This window comes from Arachis ipaensis, chromosome B8 (genome assembly GCF_059453495.1).
Source record: "Arachis ipaensis isolate K30076 ecotype BB chromosome B8, ASM5945349v1, whole genome shotgun sequence".
In the NCBI taxonomy this organism is placed as follows: Eukaryota; Viridiplantae; Streptophyta; class Magnoliopsida; order Fabales; family Fabaceae; genus Arachis; species Arachis ipaensis.
The window spans coordinates 121630916-121652586 of NC_142443.1; the positions used below are offsets into that span (position 1 = coordinate 121630916).

Consider the following 21671-nt stretch of genomic DNA (forward strand, 5'->3'; position numbering starts at 1 on the left):
TGCTAAGAAAACCATAACTATCAAACATAAGCTAACAGAAGTAGGAATAGAGTGCCAAAGATACAAAATAACAAGCTCCTAACTCAGCCTGCGAAGTCAAGACTGGCCGGAGAATATTTACACATATAAACATACATATCCAAAACCCAAAAGTACATACACACAATCCTGCCTCTCCATAAACCTCTAAGAGGATCAAAAAGGACAAGTTATGCGGAGAGAAAGCTAAGTACATATATATACATCACTGTACAAGAAAACTATACAACAACACTATCCAGTAACCCCTCCGCTTTAAGAGTCCAGACGCCTAACGAGATGGCTCCCGACCTGCATCTGAAAAACAACAACATAGTATGGAATGAGAACCGGAGGTTCTCAGTATGGTAAAGGTGCCTCACACATAATATATAAGGTCCTGGGAATGCCAGAGGCAATCCTAGAACGCCGACACTTAGATTGTAGAGCTTAAAGTATTAAACAGAAGCCATAAAAGGTGGTTTCCTAAAAATATTTAATTATAACTTAACTTAACCTTAAATCTAAGTCCTATACTGCCATTCCTCCATACCTCCAATTCCATCATGCATTTTCACAGACAAATAAACAGATAAAGGCAAACACAAGAAAGTTACAACTACTGCAGGTAACAAATACACATTTAGCATGGCAAATACAGATAGGCACACCCAATTAGAGCACAAGCAAGTAATTCAAGTAATATGCATATGATGCATGCCTGTCCTATGGCTGATGAGGCTCATCTGTCGGTTATCCAGCCAACCCGACAAGTCTGAATTGTCCTTAGACTGTCCCCCGACGTGCATCCCCAAGAGTCTATGCATAGATTTTTCTCAAATAATCAATATTGCTCACTGGGGGTAACATTCCCGGGAATTTATATAGTGCCCGGTCACACTTACGTCGTAGGGTCAACAGAGTATCGAGTTTTCAACCTGGTACACGTGGTGGCAAGCCACGGCACTTAATCCAGGGAATCTCGTATCTCAGATTATTCAAATTCATAAGCCATATAAATAATTCAATTATAATTCATCAACATTCACATCATTCTCAATTGCATCTCATTCATCATCATACATTAAACATATTCAATCCTTATCCTTCATTATATCACCTCCCATTCCATTCATCAATAGTTTCAATTCAAAACATAATTCATTCTTTTCTAAGAATCAAACTTCAAACTTAAAACATACTCACTTTCTTAATAACTCAAAATCAAACCATATAACCTTTAAATCTAAATCTCTTTTAAATAATCATCTAAATAAAATCTCTAATTTTTTATAAAATTTCGGCAGCATCTCCTCTAAAACTCGGACTTTGCCACCCTTTTCGGGTCCAAACCTGCTTTCTTTTCAATTCAACATACCCTTCCTCATCATCATAACAATCACCACAATAAATCTACTTCAAATCAACAATTAAACTCATACAATATTCAAATCCAACAACCAAAATTCAACTAAGAATCATAGTTCACAAATCCTAGGCTTTTAACACAAATACCTCAAATCAATAATTCACCAAATCATTAGTTAATCAACAAGCACCAAACTAACCATGTTCATCAACAATAACATTCAACATCCAAAATTAATAACTAATTATCCAATAAACTTCAACCAATTATATTCATCGACAAATTACTAAATATTAAATATACACCTGCATTCCAACTTATCCTATGGTCATCTAGCCTAAGTTTTCACAGAACATTATATATTAAATGCAAGAAACCTAAACCATACCTTGGCCGATTTCCACGTAACGACCAAAGCTATTTATTCAAAACCAAGACAACCCCTCAAAACTCAACTAATCCGCTTCCTCCAAGTTCCAGTATTCACAATTTCAAGCTCCAATTATTTATTTTCAACCTAATACACATTCATAATACATATATACCCAATTTAATACTCAAAGCTCAAATTTAATGAAATTAAAATAGAATTATCGTATCCTCACCTTACCCAAGCTTCACATAAGCAAGAGTGAACGTTTCTCTCAAGCTAATTGGATCCTAAAACATCAGAAATCAAAGAAATTCAATATTCCCACTTAAAATTCGAAAATTGGGGGAAGATGAAGCTGAGAGTGAAATAGCAAGTTACCTATGAAATTGTTCCGGTAGAAATGTAGAGCTCGACGCGGTGAACGCGTGGCCGCAAACGGTACGGCGATTGGAGCTCGGATCGGAAAGTTACGGTAATTTGAATTTACCGTAAAGCGTTGGAACGTTTTCTCGTTCTCCCATTCCCTTTGCTCGCTGGAACGTGTGTATGGAGAGAAAGAGGAAATGTTTGGTTTCATTTAATGTCCTTTTGGGCTGGTTTGGGCCCACGGGCCCGGTTCGGGCCCGGTTCGGTCCGTTCGGTCCAATCTTGGACCGATTTTTTTGAAATTGGTGTCAAAATTCTCGTTTCGATGAGCTCTATCCTAATTTAATATAATATTCACATTTCTAATCCTCCTTATTAAAAACTAATTTATTAACTAATTATCTACTAATTTAACCGGGGTTTACATGCTTAATACGTGTTGAATTAACATTATACGTAGACAACATCCGTTAAGTCTAGATGGAGACATTAACAGAGGGGACAAAAAATCTTATAGAGACAATAGTTAGGAGTTACAATATATTTTTTAATCGATAAGGAATAGAATAGAAATTTATGAAATAGTTAAGGGTTGGAGTGAAATTTTACTCTTATCAATAAGGCAACTAAATCTACCCTAGCTTCTTTGAAGTGGATAACATATATTTGTTGTACTTTGAGGACCTAAAATATCAGAATATAAGATGATTGTCTTCAATCATTAATAATAAATGATTGTAAAACAAGAAGTTTGGTTATTCTCGCAAAAACACTCATTTATGAGTTATCTTAAAAGGAAGTAAAATATTTTTTTGAAATCTCTTACAAAAACTATTCTACTTATGATTTATGTGAAAAAAAATAAGATAAAATCTATCTTCACCTCTTCATACTTCACATAAATTCTCTCATCATTTGTTCTCTTTAAAAATTATGATGGCTAAATCTTTTATATATGAATATTTTAGTGTAAAACACAAAAATATTTAACTATTTTAGTGTTTTATATGATTATAATAAAAGTACAAAACATTAATGTAACAAAAAAAATTTAATTATATAAAGATAAAATATTATTGACGTTTTATAAAAAAAATATTATTTTAATTATAAAAAGACAAAATATTACTCACGTTCTATAAAGATCTACAACAGTATATAACATATAATTTGAGTCATTTTTTAAAAATTTACATCTAATAATTCAATATAAAAAAAATCAATTTTGGTAACACTTACAATGTATATCTAAAATTAATGTAACATATTATTTACTATTCTACAAAATTTTTTAATTTTATCACATTTTATATTTTTATTTTTTTTAAATTAAAAAAAGTCGATAAAAAATGAAAAATATAATCATTATTTTATCTATATATTTTAAATTTTACCAAAAGTTTACACCATTTTAGTTGTGGGTAATGTTAGCGTTACTTTCATGGTCTTTTGTGAGGGTATTTATTAAAGTTATTTAATAAATATTTGAATAAATAACTATTTGTATCCATAAAAGATAAAAATACTGATATATGTACCCATACTAAATTAAAACTAAATTTGTACTCACATAAAATATCTACCAGTGTTACAAAAATACCTTCATGAGTTACAAATTTAATTTCAATCTAGTGTAGATATATATATGTGTAACTCAATTTCAATCTAGTGTAGATATATATATGTTTTCATCTTTTATAGATACAAATAGTCATTTATTAAATATTTCAGTCAAAACTTTTTATATTTACATTTTAGAAAGACACTTGATCATACACTTTTATGTATTAGTCTTGTATAAAGATAGTACTTTTAATTTTTCAAACGAACTCTTAAAAATGAATGGATTGCCTGCAATATACGATGCCAAATTCCACTATGCATATACAATGAAATGTTGCTCTGGAAAGCTCTGTGGAACATCCAATGAAGTTAATTACAAGAAGAGAAAATAAATTAAACTCAGAGAAATACAATTAAAGAGTTTAATATTAACAAAAAAGAAAAAGTAAAGTAAAGGTTAATAATTGCAACTTGCTGCAAAGTGTAAACCCTCAACCAGTACATACAACTTCAATACACAAATTCCTTTTTCCTATGATGTTAAACAAAAATGAAAATCAAGGAAGAAAATTAGCCATCATCTATATAAAAAAGGTTCTAAAATTATCCCAAAAGAAAAAAAAAAAAGGAAATTTTCTGTTTCCTTTGTTTTGTTTTTCATCATCTCAATAGAGGAATCCTACAACTACTAAGGTTTTCAACATCTACAACCCTTCTAGGATCTTCTTCGCCTTCTTCCTCCTCAACTTCTCCAATGTCACCGCAATCGTACATAGATCGAACCAAAAGAAGCTGATCCTCCAGGTACCTATGAAGAAGCCCTTTTTCTTCTTCTTCTTCCTCTTCGCAGCCGCAACCGCATCTCCCTTCCTCTTCGTCGCGGATTAGCTTCCGCCACAGGCGACGGCGGAGGCAGAGCTCGGCGGCACATAGAAACGGGAGGACGGCGCAGAGGAGGACGAGGAGGAGTGGCGAGCAGAGCAGGAGGAAGAGGTACCGGATCCGCCTGTTGTGGAGCCAGGAGGATGCAGCGGCTGATACGGCAGCGGTCACCATGAACCGCTGGGAAATCGCGGCAGTCCAGGAGCAGCGGTGGCGACGATCATGACGGTTATGATGATTATAGGGTTGAAGGGTGGGGAAGGAAACGACGTCGTATTTAAGGGGAGATGTTGGATGCGGTGGTGGTGGATGTCCACATGGGTTGGTGGTTTTATGCATAAGAGAGAGTTTGGTGGAGGAGTGATGAGGTGGGGAGCATGTGATGTTGACTGCGATGGAGAGTGCGTGTATGTGTGTATGTAATTTCGCTTTCTTTTGGAAGCAACCTCGCCTCCCTCTTTAAAACTTCAACCGTTTTCCCTGTTTACTTTGACTCATAACTCATATTGTGGGCTCTTCTATAGGCCCTCGCTCTGGTTCTTTACCCGTTAACTACAGTGTATTTCCGGCCCAATCATTTTTGTGGTTAGTAATTGCATTACTTTCTAATACCAAAAATTGATTACAATCTTTCTGGTCCCGTGCCCCGTTTTCATTAAAAAAGAAAATACAATACTTTCTGAATTCTAACAAACCAGGAATTTCAATTCTTTCCAAGCTTTTGAGAATCGAACCAGCTATTGACTTATTGTCTTATTGAACTGCTCTACTTTTGTGATTTAGCTGTTTAGAAGTTCAATCTAGATCAACCTAAATAATTAAATTATAATAAATTTTAAAACTATAATAAACATATAAAATATAAATATATTTTAATATAAATTTTAAAAATATACACATTAAAAGAAATATATATAAAATTAATAAGAGAATTTTGGATAAATATAATTTAGAGTAATTACCCATATCAGTCCCCAAAAATTTTAAAATCGGACATTTTAGTCCTCAAGAAAAATTAATACACAGATCAATCCCCAAGATTTTACTCCAGCAGACAAATCAGTCCCCAGTTCATTTTCCGGCAAAGTAATTATCCATATCAGTCCCCAAAGATTTTAAAAATGGACATTTTAGTCCCCAAAAAAAATTAATGTACAAATCAATCCCCAACGTTTCTCTCTGTTAGACATAACAGTCCTCCGTCTAAAAATAAAATAAAATAAAATTATTATTATTATTATTATTAATTGTACAATAATACTGTACTATATTTTTTGTATTTTTTGGATAAAAATAATAATAAATTTATTAATTAGATTCTTTTATATATATATAGAGTCACTCAATAATAATAATAATAATAATAATAATAATAATAATAATAATAATAATAATAAAATTATTAGAGATTATTCTACAAAAACATCCAAGGTTAAAACCATTTGATATTTTTGTATTTAATATTGTACAAGATGTCTCTGGTACGGGTTAAGAGATGGATCGAGAACTTGCGGGTTGAGGCAGATGCCGGATCACTTGACTGGAGCAATGGGGTGGTACCTGTAAAGACACTCCGACGCTCAAGTCAGAATGGATCTAAGAGGTAGAAGATGTGAGGAATGAATGAATACCTAGAGGGACCTGGGTCCTCTATTTATAGGTGATGGTAGTAGTCTTATCTTATCTTGTTTGGCTAAGATAAGGAAGACGTTTGAATTTGAAAGTCGGTTGGGAATTCTAGAGGGCCGGCTTCGGACCCTCTAGAAGAGCGAGGTGGGTAGGACCCAGGTAACCGGGTTTGGGTTTAATCCCAGGTCATGGATCCGTGGGCCGGATCCGTAACAGTTGCCCCCGCAGCGGGAGAGCGAGCAGGGTCAGTCTGTCGCTGGGAGGTGTGGCTTTGACCGTGAGCTGGGTCTTTAGTTCTTCTCGGGTAGCCGTTTGGCTTTTTGGAGGGGAAGTCGGTGTCCCGGACCTGGCTTTGATGGTCGTGCCAAAGATTGGCCATTCTGGTTCGACGCGATCCTTCCGTGTTCAAAGCGTCTGTTGCGTTCTTCGAGGCGTGCTTTATTGTTTTCTTTTTCCCAAGGGGGCATTTAATACGAGGGGACGTTTTCCTTCATTGCCCCAACGCACCTTTATTATTTAGGGCTATTTGTGTCTTTTGCTACCCCTTTTGAAAACCGTTTTGGCTTTTCTCCTTGCTTCATTTCGTTTCACTTTCGCTCTCTCTTCTGAAGGAAATTTTTCTTTTCTCTGTAGTGTTTTTTGGTCTCTTTGAAGTTGAACTTCAGTTTTCCTTTCAGGCTCTGCTATTTCTGCATTATCAGGTTGGTATCCTTCTATTTCTTCCTGCTCTCTGTATGATTTGTGCTTTGCTTTCCTTTGCATTAGACGTTTTTGTTCCTGTTTTAGTGTAGATTGGAATTGTCTCTGTATGATGGTTTTGTTCGGTGGCAAACATTTTCCCTGGGGTAGTGGGTTTTATGAGGGGATGAGCGCCACTGTGTAGTTGGTAGGGTATAGTGGTGTCTATTTAGTTTCCTCCACCGTTTTCTGCCGCGAGGTTTGGCTGACGGTGGTGCTCATCGCTGTTTTAGGTATGGCTCATCAAAGGACTGAGGGTGTGAGTAGGGATGGAAACAGGCCAGGCCAGGCCAGGCTTTGCTCTTAACAAGCCTAGCCTGTCATACAGTTGATTGGCCTGAACCTGGCCTGCAGCCTGTTATAGGCTCTTTATAAAGTACTAGGCCTGACCTGTTATTCAGCCTGGCCTGGCCTGAAGCCTGTTAAAAGGCCTGCTAATTTTTTTTTACAAAAATAAAAATATTATTTAAAAAATTTATTTTTTAATAAAAATAGTTATATGTAATATGTCATATATTTAATATTTGTAAAAAATTTTAAACTTTTAACATATTTAAAATATACAAAAATATTTATAATAAAATATAATAAATTTAAAATATCTCATAATTTTATTAATAATAAATAATTATTTATATATTTAATTATATTTTAATAGGCCTAGGCAGGCCTGACAGGCCTATAAGGCTAATTAGTGAGCCTGGGCCTGGCCTATTAATGTATTAAGGCTTTTAAAAGAGCCTGGGCCTGTACCTATTTTATAACAGGCCAGGCCAAACACAGGCCAGGCTGCAGGCCCCTGGCAGGCCGCCTGGCCTTTTTCCACCCCTAGGTGTGAGGGCTCCAGTGGCCCCTGCGGGGGGTGTCCCTGACCTTTTTTCTTGGGTTACTAGTGATGTATGGGGGACGCCGTCGCGGATGACGGAGGCGGACCTCCAGCGGCTCCGTGATCAGGGGGCTGTTTGTGGGGGTGGCGACGCCGAATGCCACTACGAGCTTTCACTCTCTGGGATTGACGAGAGGGTTTGCTATACCAACCTCGACTCCCCGACCGTTCCGGACTGGATGTGGGTGTACGAGGCGATGTTTACCCGACTTGGTGTTCGGCTCCCCTTTTCCCCATTTGTTCAGCAGTTGTTCAGCCGGTGCTCCGTGGCGCCGTCCCAACTGCATCCGAATAGCTGGGCGATGATACGGTCTTTCGAGTTTGTTTGTGAATTTCTGGAGCTCCCTGCCTCGGTGAACGTCTTCCTTTTCCTCTTTTTGTGTACCCTTCCGACCAAGGAGGAAAAGCACAAGAAGGGATATATGTCTTTTAGAGCTCAGCCTCATCGCCGGGTCTTCGGGTTGTATGAAGATTCTTTTCACGGGTTTAAGAGTGGATATTTTAAAGTTCGTCCTGCAAGGGGGCATCATCCGTTCTGGTTGACTTTGGAGGGTGAGAGGCGGTTCCCCACATACTGGAATTTTAGGGCGGGGCCGTCTGTTCTTACTCGGGTGTCGCAGGATTTTTTGACTGCGGAAGAGCGGGATGTTGCCCTCGTGTTATGGCAGTTGTTTGGGGAGCGCCCTCTGAACCCCAGGGATGTGATGGGGGACCCGATTACTTGTCGGACTTATGTTGGTGTGTGATTTTTTTTTTGGAGGTTCCGAGTTTGGTACTTATGCTTCTTATTATTTCGCAGTTGAGATGGCTGGAGGTTTGACGACTCTTGCCCGGTTGAAGGCTCAATTGTCTTAGGGGACTTCTTCTGGCGGTACTCCTTCCACTCCGAACTCGCGACCCACTGATGGTACGAGAACCGTTTCTGAGGATCTCGTGTTGACTGAAGGTGGTACCGAGGGGTCGGGTCGGGGTGTGGAGGCTGATGATGATGTCGTTGTGGTGTCGCCAGAGGGTGCTTCCCGGAAGCAGAAGAGGTCGGAGGATGTTGAAAGCGAGAATATGGTGGAGGGAGAGGGTGCGGTTCCGTCAGTGATGGATCGCCGTTTGACGCTCCTGCCTTCATTGACGAGTACCTCATGCCGGGCACGAAAGATTTCTTTCGTGAGTGTGATGTGACTTTTCAGGCTAAGTCCCTTTATTGATCTCTTCTTCGCTCCGCCGTGATTGTCCGGAAGGCTGAGCCTGTGATGGCTCAGGTGGGCCTTCTGGATAAGAAATTTCGTCAATCTCAGGCCGAGGTGGCGAGGTTGAAGGGGTTACTTGCTGATGCCGAGTCAACGAGGGAGCGAGCGGTAAAGTTATCCGAGGAATCTGGCGCCGAGGTCCTTCACCTTTCCGAGGTTGAGACTTCTCTTTTGTCTCAACTTGGGGAAGAGCGGAGGAAGGCTTCGGATGCCGAGTCTCGGGTAGCCGTGCTCTTGGCGGATGTCGGTACGTTGAAGGATGAGGTGGCCGGCTTGAAAACGGAGGCTGTGGTTTTAAAAGAGGAAAAAGCTGTGTTGCTTGCCGATGTGAAGGAAGCTGTTGCTGCTACCAAGGAGACGATGAGGGCTCAAGCTTCGGTGCTGGCTCTGGGTGTGGATGTGTCCGTGATGGGGGCTTTCAAGGCCGTCCGTGATGGCCAGATTGTTGACCTTGAATAGTTTAATTGTAACTTTGTTATTTTAGTTTGTTTTAAACTGTTTTATTTCGGATGTTTGGTTGGCCATGGGCCGTGTAACCGTGGATTCGTAGTTTTTGAACTTCGGTGAATGACTTTTGGGCCGTTCGGGCCTCTTTTTGTGTATTCCGTTTTAAGCTATTCTGTTTTTTGTTTATTTGTTCCCTTTGTTTGGGATGAGGGGACCGTCGTGAGGTCGGTTTTTCGTGGATATCCGTATTTCGGGCCCGAGGGGTGATCGGTCCCCCGGTTGTGGCCATGTTCTTGTTCTGTATTTGGGACATTTAAAAAAGGAAAAAGAAGATAGAAAATAGCTCAATAGAATTTTATTGATGGTTGGGCCTCGTTAAAACCCCCCGTCTATGGCGGGAAAGAGTACCCGAAATTGACACTTAAGCGAATTTTAAAATTTAAAATTGAAAAATTGTAAGGGGGAAGGTAGGTAAAGAAAAGACATAAAACAAAGAGAAAAGGGGGTGACCTGGGGAGGTCGGTCTAAGTGTAGTAGCATCGTAAGTTGGCGGCGTTCCATGTCCTCGGAATTTCATCGCCGTTGAGTCGTTCGAGCTTGTATGCTCCCCTTCCGATTGTGGCTTTGATTTGGTATGGTCCTTCCCAATTGGGGGTGAGTTTTCCTTCCCCTGGGGTCGGGGCTCCAATGTCATTTCGTCGTAGGACGAGGTCGTCGGGTGCGAATTCTCGTTTGATGACGCCATGGGTGTATCTTAAGCTGATTCTTTGTTTTAGGGCTAGCTCTCTGACATGAGCTATGCTTCTTTCTTCGTCGATGAGGTCTCGCTCTGCTTCCTCGTCGTTACCTCCGACCGTTTTTCTGGGGCTTGGGTCTCCAATCTCCACTGGGATGACGGCCTCCACACCGTATGTTAATCGGAAATGTGTTTCTCCTGTGGTCATTTGGGGTGTTGTTCGGTATGACCATAGGACCGATCCGAGTTCGTCGGCCCATAGTCCTTTGGCTTCGTCGAGCCGCTTCTTGAGTCCTTTGACGATTACTTTGTTTGCGGATTTCACCTGTCCGTTTATTTGGGGGTGTTCTACCGAGCTGAAGCGGTGGGATATACGTAGTCCTTTTAGGAATTCTCTGAACTTTTTGTCAGCAAATTGGGTTCCATTGTCCGAGATGACGATCTCAGGGATCCCGAATTGGGTGATGATCTGCCGCCAGAGGAATTTTTGGCATTGGGTTGCCGTGATGGAGGCTAGAGGTTCGGCCTCGATCCACTTAGTGTAGTAATCTATGGCGACGATGAGGTATCAGAATTGTCCGGGTGCCGTAGGGAAGGGTCCGACAAGGTCGATCCCCCAGGTGCCGAATGGCCGCTCTGCCGATATGATGCTGAGCTGGTGCGGGCAGCTTGGTGGATGTTGGCGTGCCTTTAGCATTTATCGCAGTTTTTTACTAACTGCATGGAGTCCTGGATAACCGTGGGCCAGAAGTATCCGGCCCGGATGACTTTTTGGGCAAGGGTTTTTCCTCCGATGTGGTGGCCGCAACAACCTTCGTGGATTTCGCGGAGTATGTACTCCGTATTCCCGGGTTCGACGCATTTGAGCAGGGGTTGCGAGAATCCGCGTTTGTATAGTTGTCCTGCGACAACCGTGTAGTTGGCGGCTTCCCTCTTTGTCCGTTTTTCCTCTTTGGGGTCTTCAGGTAGTGTTCCGTCGAGGAGGTATTGCAGGATAGGGTAGGTCTATGATCCTTGGTTGGAGAGTGTCAGGTGAGTGTTAGCCGTTGTTGATATGGACGGTGATTTAACGACTTCTTGAATTAGCGATTTGTTGCCGTGTCCTGGTTTGGTGCTGGCTAGCTTGGAGAGGAGGTCTGCTCTGGCATTTCGTTCTCTGGGAACGTGCCATATGGTGATGTGAATGAATTCTTCCTTTAGTTTGTTCACCTTGGCAAGGTATTGTTGAAGCAGGGGATCTCGCGTTTGGTAGTCTCCGTTAATTTGGGAACTGACTACTAGCGAATCGGTATTTATTTCCAGGATCTTTGCTCCAACTTCTTTGGCCACGGCTAGGCCTGCCAGGAGGGCCTCATATTCCGCTTGATTATTTGAAACTGGAAATTCATATCATACTGAATGTTCAATTACGACTCCGTTCTGACTTTCGAGAATGACTCCGGCACCTCCGGAGGTGACGTTCGATGAGTCGTCAATGTGTAGTTTCCATGATTCGGGGGTGGAGTTTCTTGGGGTCATCTCGGTGATAAAGTCGGCCATGGCCTGTGCTTTGATTGCGTACCGGGGTTCGAACATGATTTGGAACTGGGATAGTTCGATGGACCACGCTAGCATCCTTCCCGCTAGGTCGGGTTTTTGTAGTACCTGTTTGACCGCTTGGTCGGTTCGAACTGTTATGGGATGGGCCTGAAAATATTGTCGCAAATGTCGGGAGGCCGTGAGGAGTGTGAAGGCTAGTTTTTCCAGGCGGGAGTAGCGAGTTTCCGTGTCTTGTAGGACTTTGCTTAGGAAGTAGATAGGTTCTTGTTCCTTTCTCTCGTTTTCGCGGATGAGTGCCGCTGCGAGCGCTTCTTCTGTTATAGAGAGGTATAGGTACAGGGTTCCCCCTGTCTGGGGTTTAGCGAGAACCGGTGGTTCTGCTAGGACTCTTTTGAAGTGTTTGAATGCTTCTTCGCATTTTGCCTCCCAGTTGAAAGGGGCCCCCTTCTTCATTAACTTAAAGAAGGGGATTGCTTTTTGTGCCGATGCTCCGAGAAAATGGGATAGCGCCGTGAGCCGTCCGGTGAGCTTTTGGATGTCGTTAAGGTTTTTAGGGTTTGTCATTTCAAGGATGGCACGACATTTTTCTGGGTTGGCTTCGACTCCGCATTGCGTGATCATAAAGTCGAGGAACTTTTCTGCCTCCATTCCGAAGGCACATTTTGTTGGGTTGAGTCGCATCTGGTGTTTCCGTAGGGTGTTCATTATGAGGTTAAGGTCGCTGACAAGTTGTTTGCCTGACTCAGTCTTGGTGAGCATGTCGTCTATGTAGACTTCTAGTTTGCTTCCGGACAGATTCTAGAATATCTTATTGACGAGTCTTTGGTAAGTGGCTCCGGCGTTTTTCAGGCCGAAGGGCATTACCGTGTAACAGTACATCCCCTCTGGGGTGATGAATGCTGTTTTTTCTTCGTCAAGTCGATGCATCGGTATCTGGTTGTAGCCGGAGTATGCATCCATGAAACTGAGGTATCGATGGCCGGATGCGGCATCTACTAATCCGTCGATGTTTGGTAGGGGAAAGGCGTCTTTTGGACAGGCTTTGTTGAGGTCCGTGTAGTCGACGCACATTCGCCATTTCCCGTTAGATTTCTTCACCAGCACGACATTGGCTAGCCAGGTCATGTAGGGGAGTTCCCTGATGAAGTTGGCTTCGAGTAGGGCTTTGACTTGCCTTTTGACCTCGGCGGCTCGGTCTGGTGACATTTTTCGTCTCCTTTGTGCTACTGGTTTAGCTTTGGGGTCCACGGCTAACTGGTGGGACATTAGGTCGGGGTTTATTCCCGGCATGTCGGCTGGTGTAAATGCGAACAAGTCTCTATTTTGTTTCAGGAGTTGGGAAAGATCCTCTTTAAGATTATATGGGAGGTTCCTGTTGATGAAGGTGTATTCCTCTTTGGTTGGCCCTATTTGTAGTTTTTCCATGTCGCCTTCTGGCTCTAGCCTGGGTTGGCCGTCTTGTCGAGCGTCCAGGTCGGCTAGGAATATTCTGGCTGCATCCCGGGATTTCTTCCGTAGGGCTAGGCTGGTGTTGTTGCACTCTGCTGCGACCTCTCTGTCTCCGTGGATAGTGCCGATGGAGCCGTCTTCGGTTGTGAACTTCATGAGGAGGTATTTGGTAAAGATGACGACGGAAAAGTCATTCATTATTTTTCTTCCGAGAATGACGTTGTAGGCTGTGGAGTCTTTGAGGACCACGAATTCGGATAGGATTGTCTTCCTTTGGTTACCTGTCCCTATGGTGATGGGGAGGGTGATCGAGCCGTCTGGTTTGAGGAAGTTGTCTCCGAGTCCCGTGACACCGTTGCGGTGTGTTTGGAGATTTTCTTTGTGGAGTCTGAGTTTGTCGAAGGCTCCTCGGAAAAGGATGTTTGAGTCTGCACCGGTGTCCACCAGTATCCTTCGTACTAGTCCTGTTCCGATCCTTGCCGAGATGATGAAGGGGGCGTCTTCAGCCGAGGTGCCGTGCTGGCAATCCTCAGGTAGGAAGGTTATCGTATTGTCAGCCAGGGTGGTAGGAGTTTGATTTCTGACAGCCATGACTTTGAGATCTTTTTTCAGTGTTGATTTTGACTTGCCCGATATGTCTTTGCCTGTGATGACGTTTACTATGATTGTTGGGTCTTCCTCTGGGCTTTCCCTAGGGGGTTGTTTTTGCGCTCTTGGGTTGTGCCCTTCTCTTTCCGGTGACCTGTCTCTTTCTGCATGTTTTGGTTCGCTGATGATTTTGGCGAACTTTGGGAGCTTGCCGTCTCTTATGGCTTGTTCGAGGGCGTCTTTAAGGTCGAAACAGTCTTGTGTTCTGTGCCCGTAACCTCGGTGGTAGTCGTAGTAAAGGGTTTTGTTGCTGCCCGTTCTTTCTTTGAGTTGTCCGGTGATAAACCACTATTTCATGGTTTATCTTGTGCTCAATTGAGTGGTTTTATCAACTCTTTACCCACTTATTCATACTATTTGCATGGTTTTACATTTGCCTTCCTAATTATGTGCTTTGATTGAAAACATGCTTCTTTGGCCTTAAGTTCCCTATGTTTAAACCTCTCTTATTATCATTAGATGCCTTGATATGTGTGTTAAGTGATTTCAGAGATTACAGGGCAAGAATGACTCAGAGGATGGAAAGGAAGCATGCAAAAGTGGAAGGAATACAAGAAGTTGGAGAAATTGCTAAGTTGTCCAGCTTGACCTCTTCGCACTCAAACGGCTATAACTTTAGCTATAGAGGTCCAAATGACGCGGTTCTAGTTGTGTTGGAAAGCTAACGTCCGGAGCTTCGATTTGATATATAATATACCATAGTTTCTCTGACGCTAGGCGATGCGGTCGCGTGATTCACGCGGATGCATCGCGGTGGCAAAAAACCAGCGTGGCAGATTTCTTCTCCAGCGATTTCTGGGCTGTTTTCGACCCAGTTTGCGGCCCAGAAAACACAGATTAGAGGCTATAAAGTGGAGAAATGCATCCATACATGAACATGCTCTCATAATTCACAATTTTAGGAGTAGATGTAGTTTTTAGAGAGAGGGGTTCTCTCCTCTCTCTTAGGATTTAGTTTTAGGATTTAGGATTATTTCTTCTTCATCACAGGTTCAATGTTCCTTTTATTTATTTTTCTAATTTAATTTATAAATTCTTCTATGTTACAGATTATTCTTTGAATTAATGTTATTTGAGGTATTTCAGTTTATGATTGCTCTCTTTTATTTATGTTATTGTTACTCCCAATCTGAAGACATTTTTATTCCAATAGATTTACTTTTCTCCTTTTGGTCTTGGTTAAGAAATCAGTAACTCAGGAGTTATCAAACTCAAATATGATTGATAATTGTTATCTTTACTAATTGAATTGAACTTCAACAATCCCAATCTTTCCTTAGGGATTAACTAGGATTTGAGGATCTAACTAATTAGTCACTTGATTTTTCTTTGCTTTAAGTAAAGACTAACTAAGTGGAATTAAGATTCAATCTTCATCATCATTGATAAGGATAACTAGGATAGGACTTCTAATTTCTCATACCTTCCCAAAAGTTTATTTTACAGTTATTTATTTACTTTACAGTCTTTTACTTATTTCAATTGCAATTCAAATTACTTGCTCCTCATCTTCAAAACCCCGATTTACAATCTTCATAACCAATAATAAGAATATACTTCCCTGTAGTTCCTTGAGAAGACGACCCGAGGTTTAAATACTTCGGTTATCAATTTATTTAGGGGTTTGTTACTTGTGACAACCAAAACATTTGTAAGAAAGGTTGATTACTTGGTTTAGTAACTATACTTGCAACGAGAGTTTACTATAACTTCTAAACCATCAATCTTCAGTTCTTCACTTTTGGAATGATGCCTTGATCTGCAATCTGGTGGTATATCTCGGTAATTGGTGTTGTCAGGGGCGTGTAATTAGAGAATTTGCCGATTCTTGGTGGTCGGTTTGTGTTTGTTAGTTTGGGGTGGTCTCTTTGATTTTCTCTTGGTGGTGGGTTATGTCGTGGTGTCGGGTTGCTGTGTTGGGTGTGGTTGTGTTGCCGTTTATTGGCAGCAACGACCTGGCTGACCTCTTCGTCATTTATGTAGTCTTTGGCGACGTTTTGGATCTCGTGCATGGTCCACACGGGTTTGGTGGTGAGGTGTTTGCGGAAGTCTTCGTTCATGAGCCCGTTGGTTAAGCAAAGGCTTGCGACTGAATCCGTGAGCCCGTCGACCGTTAGGCATTCGTCGTTGAAGCGGTCGAGGTATTTCCTTGTGGATTCGTCCTGTTTTTGTGTGACCCCTAGCAAGTTGATGGGATGTTTAGCTTTAGTGATTCTGGTCGTGAACTGGGCCATGAATTTTCGTGTGATGTCGTGGAAACCAGCTATGGATCCGTTTGGGAGGGCGTTGAACCATTTGATTGCTGGCCCGGCTAGGGTCACTGGGAAGGCCCTGTATCGGACTGCGTCGACCGCTCCTTCTAGGTTCATCCTGGCCTCGAAGGCCGTTAGATGTTCTTGGGGATCTTTAGTTCCGTCGTACTTCATGTCAGTGGGTTTATCGAAACCTTTGGGGAGTTTTGCTTTCAAAATCCTTTCCGTGAAAGGTGTGGCTCCCATTATTGTGTGGTCGTTTCTTGTGCGCTTGGTTTCTCGGTGTTGCCGATCTTCGTCCGAGTCGTGCTGACGACTCAGATCTCGGGAAGCGCTGCGGTTGTGCCTTTTGCTGTATCGCGGTTCTTGCGATTTTTCTCGCCTGTGGTCGCGCGAGGTGCTGCGATCGTCTCTCCTATCGTGTCGTCGAGTTGGCGATCTGCCGTGGCGAGATTTTGATCTGGAAGTTGCATGGATCCTGTGTTCGTTATTGTATCTTTCCTTAGCGGCCAATCTGCCTTCGAGTTCCTGGACTCGGAGGCAGAGATCTTGGATGATTTGTGCCGCTTTGTCCCCCGTTTTCTCAGGGTGTCACGGTTCCGTGACGATGTGATCATTTTCCTTATTCTGTGTGTGGTGGATGGTACTTGCTATCCTTCCTTGGTTTGCGACCTCCTGGTGTTCTGGGGTCGGATTCTTTGTTCGAGAGTCATCCCGGCTTGAGGAGGTTTCTTCGAGTACGTCCCCCATTCCGGCTTAGTCGGTGCAAGTTCCCCACAGACGGCGCCAATGTACAAGATGTCTCTGGTACGGGTTGAGAGATGGATCGAGAACTTGCGGGTTGAGGCAGATGCCGGATCACTTGACTGGAGCAATGGGGGATGGTACCTGCAAGGACACTCCGACGCTCAAGTCAGAATGGATCTAAGAGGTAGAAGGTGTGAGGAATGAATGAATACCTGGAGGGACCTGTGTCCTCTATTTATAGGTGATGGTAGTTGTCTTATCTTATCTTGTTTGGCTAAGATAAGGAAGACGTTTGAATTTGAAAGTCGGTTGGGAATTCTAGAGGGCCGGCTTCGAGCCCTCTAGAAGAGCGAGGCGGGTAGGACCCGGGTAACCGGGTTTGGGTTTAATCCCGGGTCATGGATCCGTGGACCGGGTCATGGATCCGTAGACCGGATCCGTAACAAATATAATTAAAACATGTGCTATGTAAAAAAATATGTTTGTTTTAAAAAATATGTATTAAAAGAAAATATTTTAATTTATATTTATTTTTTTAATACAAACATATTTTTTAAAATAGTATATCTTTTGATTATATTAAATACAAAAATATCAAATGATTTTAACCTTGAATTTCTTATAAAATAATCTCTAATAATTTTATTTATTTATTATTATTATTATTATTATTATTATTATTATTATTATTATTATTATTATTATTATTATTATTGAGTGACTATATATATATAAATACATATATAAGAATCTAATGAATAAATTTATCATTATTTTTATCTAGAAAATACAAAAAATTATGGTACAATATTATTATGTAATTAATAATAATAATAATAATAATAATAATAATAATAATAATAATAATAATAATAATAATAATAATAATAATAATAATAATAATAATAATAATAATAATAATAATCAATAAAATTATTAGAGATTATTTTACAAGAAATTCAAAGTTAAAAGCATTTGATATTTTTGTATTTAATATAATCAAAAGATGTACTATTTTAAAAAACATGTTTGTATTAAAAAAATATGTATTTAATATAAATCCAAATTAAAATATTTTCTTTCAATACATATTTTTTAATACAAACATATATTTTTTTTTACATAGGACATCTTTTGATTATATTAAATACAAAAATATCAAATGGTTTTAACTTTGAATTTCTTGTAAAATAATCTCTAATAAATTTATTATTATTATTATTATTATTATTATTATATCAATAATAATAATAATAATAATAATAATAATAATAATAATAATAATAATAATAATAATAATAATAATAATAATAATAATAATTTAATGAATAAATTTATCATTTTTGTCCAAAAAATACAGTACAATATTATTATGCAATTAATAATAATAATTATTTTATTTTATTTTATTTTTTGATGGAGGACTATTATGCCTAACAGAGAAAAACATTGGGATTGATCTATACATTAGTTTTTCTTGGGGACTAAAATGTCCGTTTTTAAAATTTTTGGGGACTGAACTAGATAATTACTCTGCCGAAAAATGAACTGGGGACTGATTTATCTGCCGGAATAAAATCTTGGGGATTGATCTATGGATTAATTTTTCTTGAGGATTAGAATGTCTGATTCTAAAATCTTTGGACTCTGATTTGAGTAATTACTCTATAATTTATTTAGATTTTTTATTATTTTTATATATATTACTTTTAGTGTGAATTAAATTAAATATATGACTTTATCAATGAATTGGACTAAATGCTGAAGTTACAATAAAATACATACATTAACCAAGTCCAATGCACATCATGTAAGTGCATAGTTGTTAGAATCGAACTAGTGATTGAATCGGTTAAATGACTAGTTAAATTGGTAAAAATAGTATTATGTAAATAAAAATAATAAAAAATTGAGTAAAATAATAATTAGGTCCTTGAAGTTTTCTACTTCAGATTAATTAACCCTTAAAAAAATTAAAGTATTAATTTAGACTTCTACGAGTAGATAGTGGATATGTTATGTCCCTCTATCAATTTATCATGTAAAATTTAACGATGATGCTTATATATACCGTTAACTACTGTGAGGTATCTATGAAAGATTATTATGTAGATAATAATTTTTGGAGCAAAATTTTACCTGTTTTAATAGGATTTGTAATAAATAGAGAGCAGTTGATAAATGTCATATGAAAAAATTCAAAAGATAATGAATACTTCATTATCCAAAACTACATCGTTTCTATGCTTATATGACAACAACAAGACATGCATCATTATAGATAACGAAATACATGAATAATTTCGTTTTGTTTTGCACTATCTATTAATACAAGGATATACATGTTCACTGTTTATTATCGTAGAAGACCTAATTAATATTTTTTTCTTCAACGACTAATTAATCATATTCTTGTATGGATACCTGGAGGGAGATCTCAGTCTCTGGGAGTCGACCCCGAGCTGTTAATCCGAGCTTTACTCCAAGAGGGTGTCCAATCGCGTAGAGCTTTGAGCAAGAAACAGGGGGGAGTGTACCTGCAAAGGCACTCCGAAGCTTAAGTTAGTATTGAGAATTCAATGTATCCTTTGAAGATAAAATATCATACCTTTATAGGTGAGATAAAATAGGTCGATTACGTTTCTATTGATCATCTGAATTGAAGAGCAATTAATAGGTTTTAATAAGTGATAATGTTTGGTCGGACATTTTTATTCCAGGATGTAGTTCGTTGAGTCTGATTGTAACGTATAACGCCGAGTTATAACGTAAAGTGCCGAGTTATAGTGCATAATGCCGAGTTATTGTATATAATGCCGAATTATAATATCGGATTTGTAACGGCCGTATCAAATTCTAAGTCGAAATCCTTAAAGGCCTAATTATCAATTTACTCTAAAAAATTTAAAATAAATATCTTCATTAACATTTTAATACGTAAATGTAAATATGTATATAATATATATAATAATTAACATATATTACACCAAAGGAACAAATAGCATGGTGGCATGATATGTTGGAATGTAGACAGAACACAGAAGACATGAGTTCGAACCTTCGTCCGGTTCACGGATCGGATCGAATTGGATCCGCGAATATCACTAGCAAATTTGCGATCCAATCCTACCATAGTGCGGATCGGATAATATCCGCAAAATTCGGATCAGATGCAAATAATTACCGCAGATATGCGGATATTATCCAATCCATGTGCAGCCCTACAAACTATCCGATTCTTGGTGGTTTAATTGCGTCATTAGTCCAGGCTTTCAACCAAATGGGCCATACTACCGGTTCACCGATCTTACAACTATGTGTAAGCATTTTTGTTTACAGGCCTGCCATACATACAAGCCTTTTTGGCTTACAAGCTATACAAGTTGGTCCAAGTCCAAGAAAAAAAACACGCGCACCACTCTTTTAGAATCGAGCGTCCAACGCACGGGCCTTAATCACCCTTCCACAACACGTTCACTATTCCTCTTCTTCCGAAATCAAAACGCAAACCTTCAAGATTCAAGCGACATTTGAAACAAACTACGATTCTGCAGAAACGTTCCAACTCCTCGCGAAGAGTAGAAGAAATCAAGAAGAAAAGATACAAATCTCCATAAAAAATCACCAGAAAAACGAAGAACCATTATTCAAGGTACTGTTTTACTGTTCTTCTAGGTTTTTTTCTAGATTGTCTCTGCCATGTGCCTCATCCTTAACCAGCAAAACATTAAAAGATCTCAAGAAGAAATATACTGTCTCCCCCCATGTTTTGGGTGTATTTTTTAAATTTTTTGGGTGTATTTCTGTAATCCTTTGGGTGTATTTCTATAACCATTTGGGTGTATTTCTGTATTCCTTTCTGTAACCGTTTGGGTGTATTTCTGTAATCGTTTGGGTGTATTTCTGAAGTTCCATTATCTTCAAAACGGTTTCAAAGTTTGATTTCAGAAACCATGAAAATCGAAAAAAAAACAAAGCAAGAATATAGAGAGAGAAAATGTACGTAAATGACGAAGAAGAAACCAGTGATAAACTCAGGTAAAACAACGAATGAAAAGGCAAAGAGAGAATGCACGAAGAAAATCCAACAAATTTGGCAAGAAACTCGAAAAAAGAAACGAAATTTTTTGAAAAATGGAAGTTATATATTTGCGCGTTAATTGATTTGAATTGATTTAAAAGTCTGTTAAAGAGGCACGTAACATAAGCAGCGCGTTTAATAGATTTTGTTTTCTTCATACTTGTAAAGCTTGTAATCGCAAAACACGTAGAGATTTTCTCTTTTGTTTTTCATGTTTAAATAATAATAATGCAGCTGAGGCTTGGACAAATGGTTTTGAAAATTGGATTGGACCAGCTGGTCGGGCTGATCCGATTGTGAACCAACAGCTTCAACGGTTGGTTTATTGTCTAAAATTGTTCAATTAAAAACCGGATGTGAGTCATTGAACCGGACAGGAACCGGCCGGTCGAACCGGAACCAGAACCGTCCGGTTTCAGTGACCCGACGCCGTTTCGTGAAAAAACAGAGCGCGATGCCAACCCTTAGGGCTTGTTTGGGTGAGCTTTTAAAAAAAGATCTTTTTTCGAGTTATCTTTTTTTAAAAGATCTTATAGAAAAGTAAAAGTAATTTTATGTTTGGATATCTCATGTAAAAAGATCTTTTTATCTATCAATTATGTTTGGGTATAACAATATAAAAGTACTTTTTTGTTTATTTATTACATGAAAAACATCTTTTTTTTAAGGAAAAAAGATCTTTTAAAAAAAGATGTAAATTACAG

At 39.4% G+C, this 21671-nt stretch overlaps 2 protein-coding genes and 1 long non-coding RNA gene across 3 annotated transcripts; all 3 read right to left on the reverse strand.

The window, feature by feature from the left end:
- Positions 1-32: 32 nt before the first annotated feature.
- On the reverse strand, positions 33-2288 carry LOC148549452 (uncharacterized). The gene is made up of 4 exons (XR_015896043.1): positions 2139-2288; positions 1993-2047; positions 1776-1904; positions 33-336 (listed from the first exon to the last, which is right to left on the reverse strand). It is a non-coding gene; the product is annotated as an uncharacterized LOC148549452 (long non-coding RNA).
- A 1697-nt stretch (positions 2289-3985) lies between these two features.
- LOC107612910 (uncharacterized) lies at positions 3986-5032 on the reverse strand. Its single transcript, XM_016314695.3, has one exon. It carries the CDS (start codon positions 4908-4910, stop codon positions 4350-4352), a length of 561 nt encoding a protein of 186 aa, XP_016170181.1. The 5' UTR covers positions 4911-5032; the 3' UTR covers positions 3986-4349.
- Positions 5033-12588: 7556 nt separating this feature from the next.
- On the reverse strand, positions 12589-16385 carry LOC148549453 (uncharacterized). The gene is made up of 3 exons (XM_088495747.1): positions 15852-16385; positions 12860-14175; positions 12589-12754 (listed from the first exon to the last, which is right to left on the reverse strand). Exons 1-3 carry the CDS (start codon positions 16383-16385, stop codon positions 12589-12591), a joined length of 2016 nt encoding a protein of 671 aa, XP_088351873.1.
- Between the last annotated feature and the right edge of the window lie 5286 nt (positions 16386-21671).

Excerpts from the sequence above, each read along its gene's own strand:
- LOC107612910 (XM_016314695.3), bottom strand. The coding sequence starts at position 4,910 with ATGCATAAAACCACCAACCCATGTGGACATCCACCACCACCGCATCCA.
- LOC148549453 (XM_088495747.1), bottom strand. The coding sequence starts at position 16,385 with ATGGGAGCCACACCTTTCACGGAAAGGATTTTGAAAGCAAAACTCCCC. Across the intron at positions 14,176-15,851 it reads ACTACATAAATGACGAAGAG|TGGTTTATCACCGGACAACT; the intron begins GTCAGCCAGGTC and ends ACCATGAAATAG. Across the intron at positions 12,755-12,859 it reads TCTAACGGGAAATGGCGAAT|TTTCATGGATGCATACTCCG; the intron begins GTGCGTCGACTA and ends TCGATACCTCAG.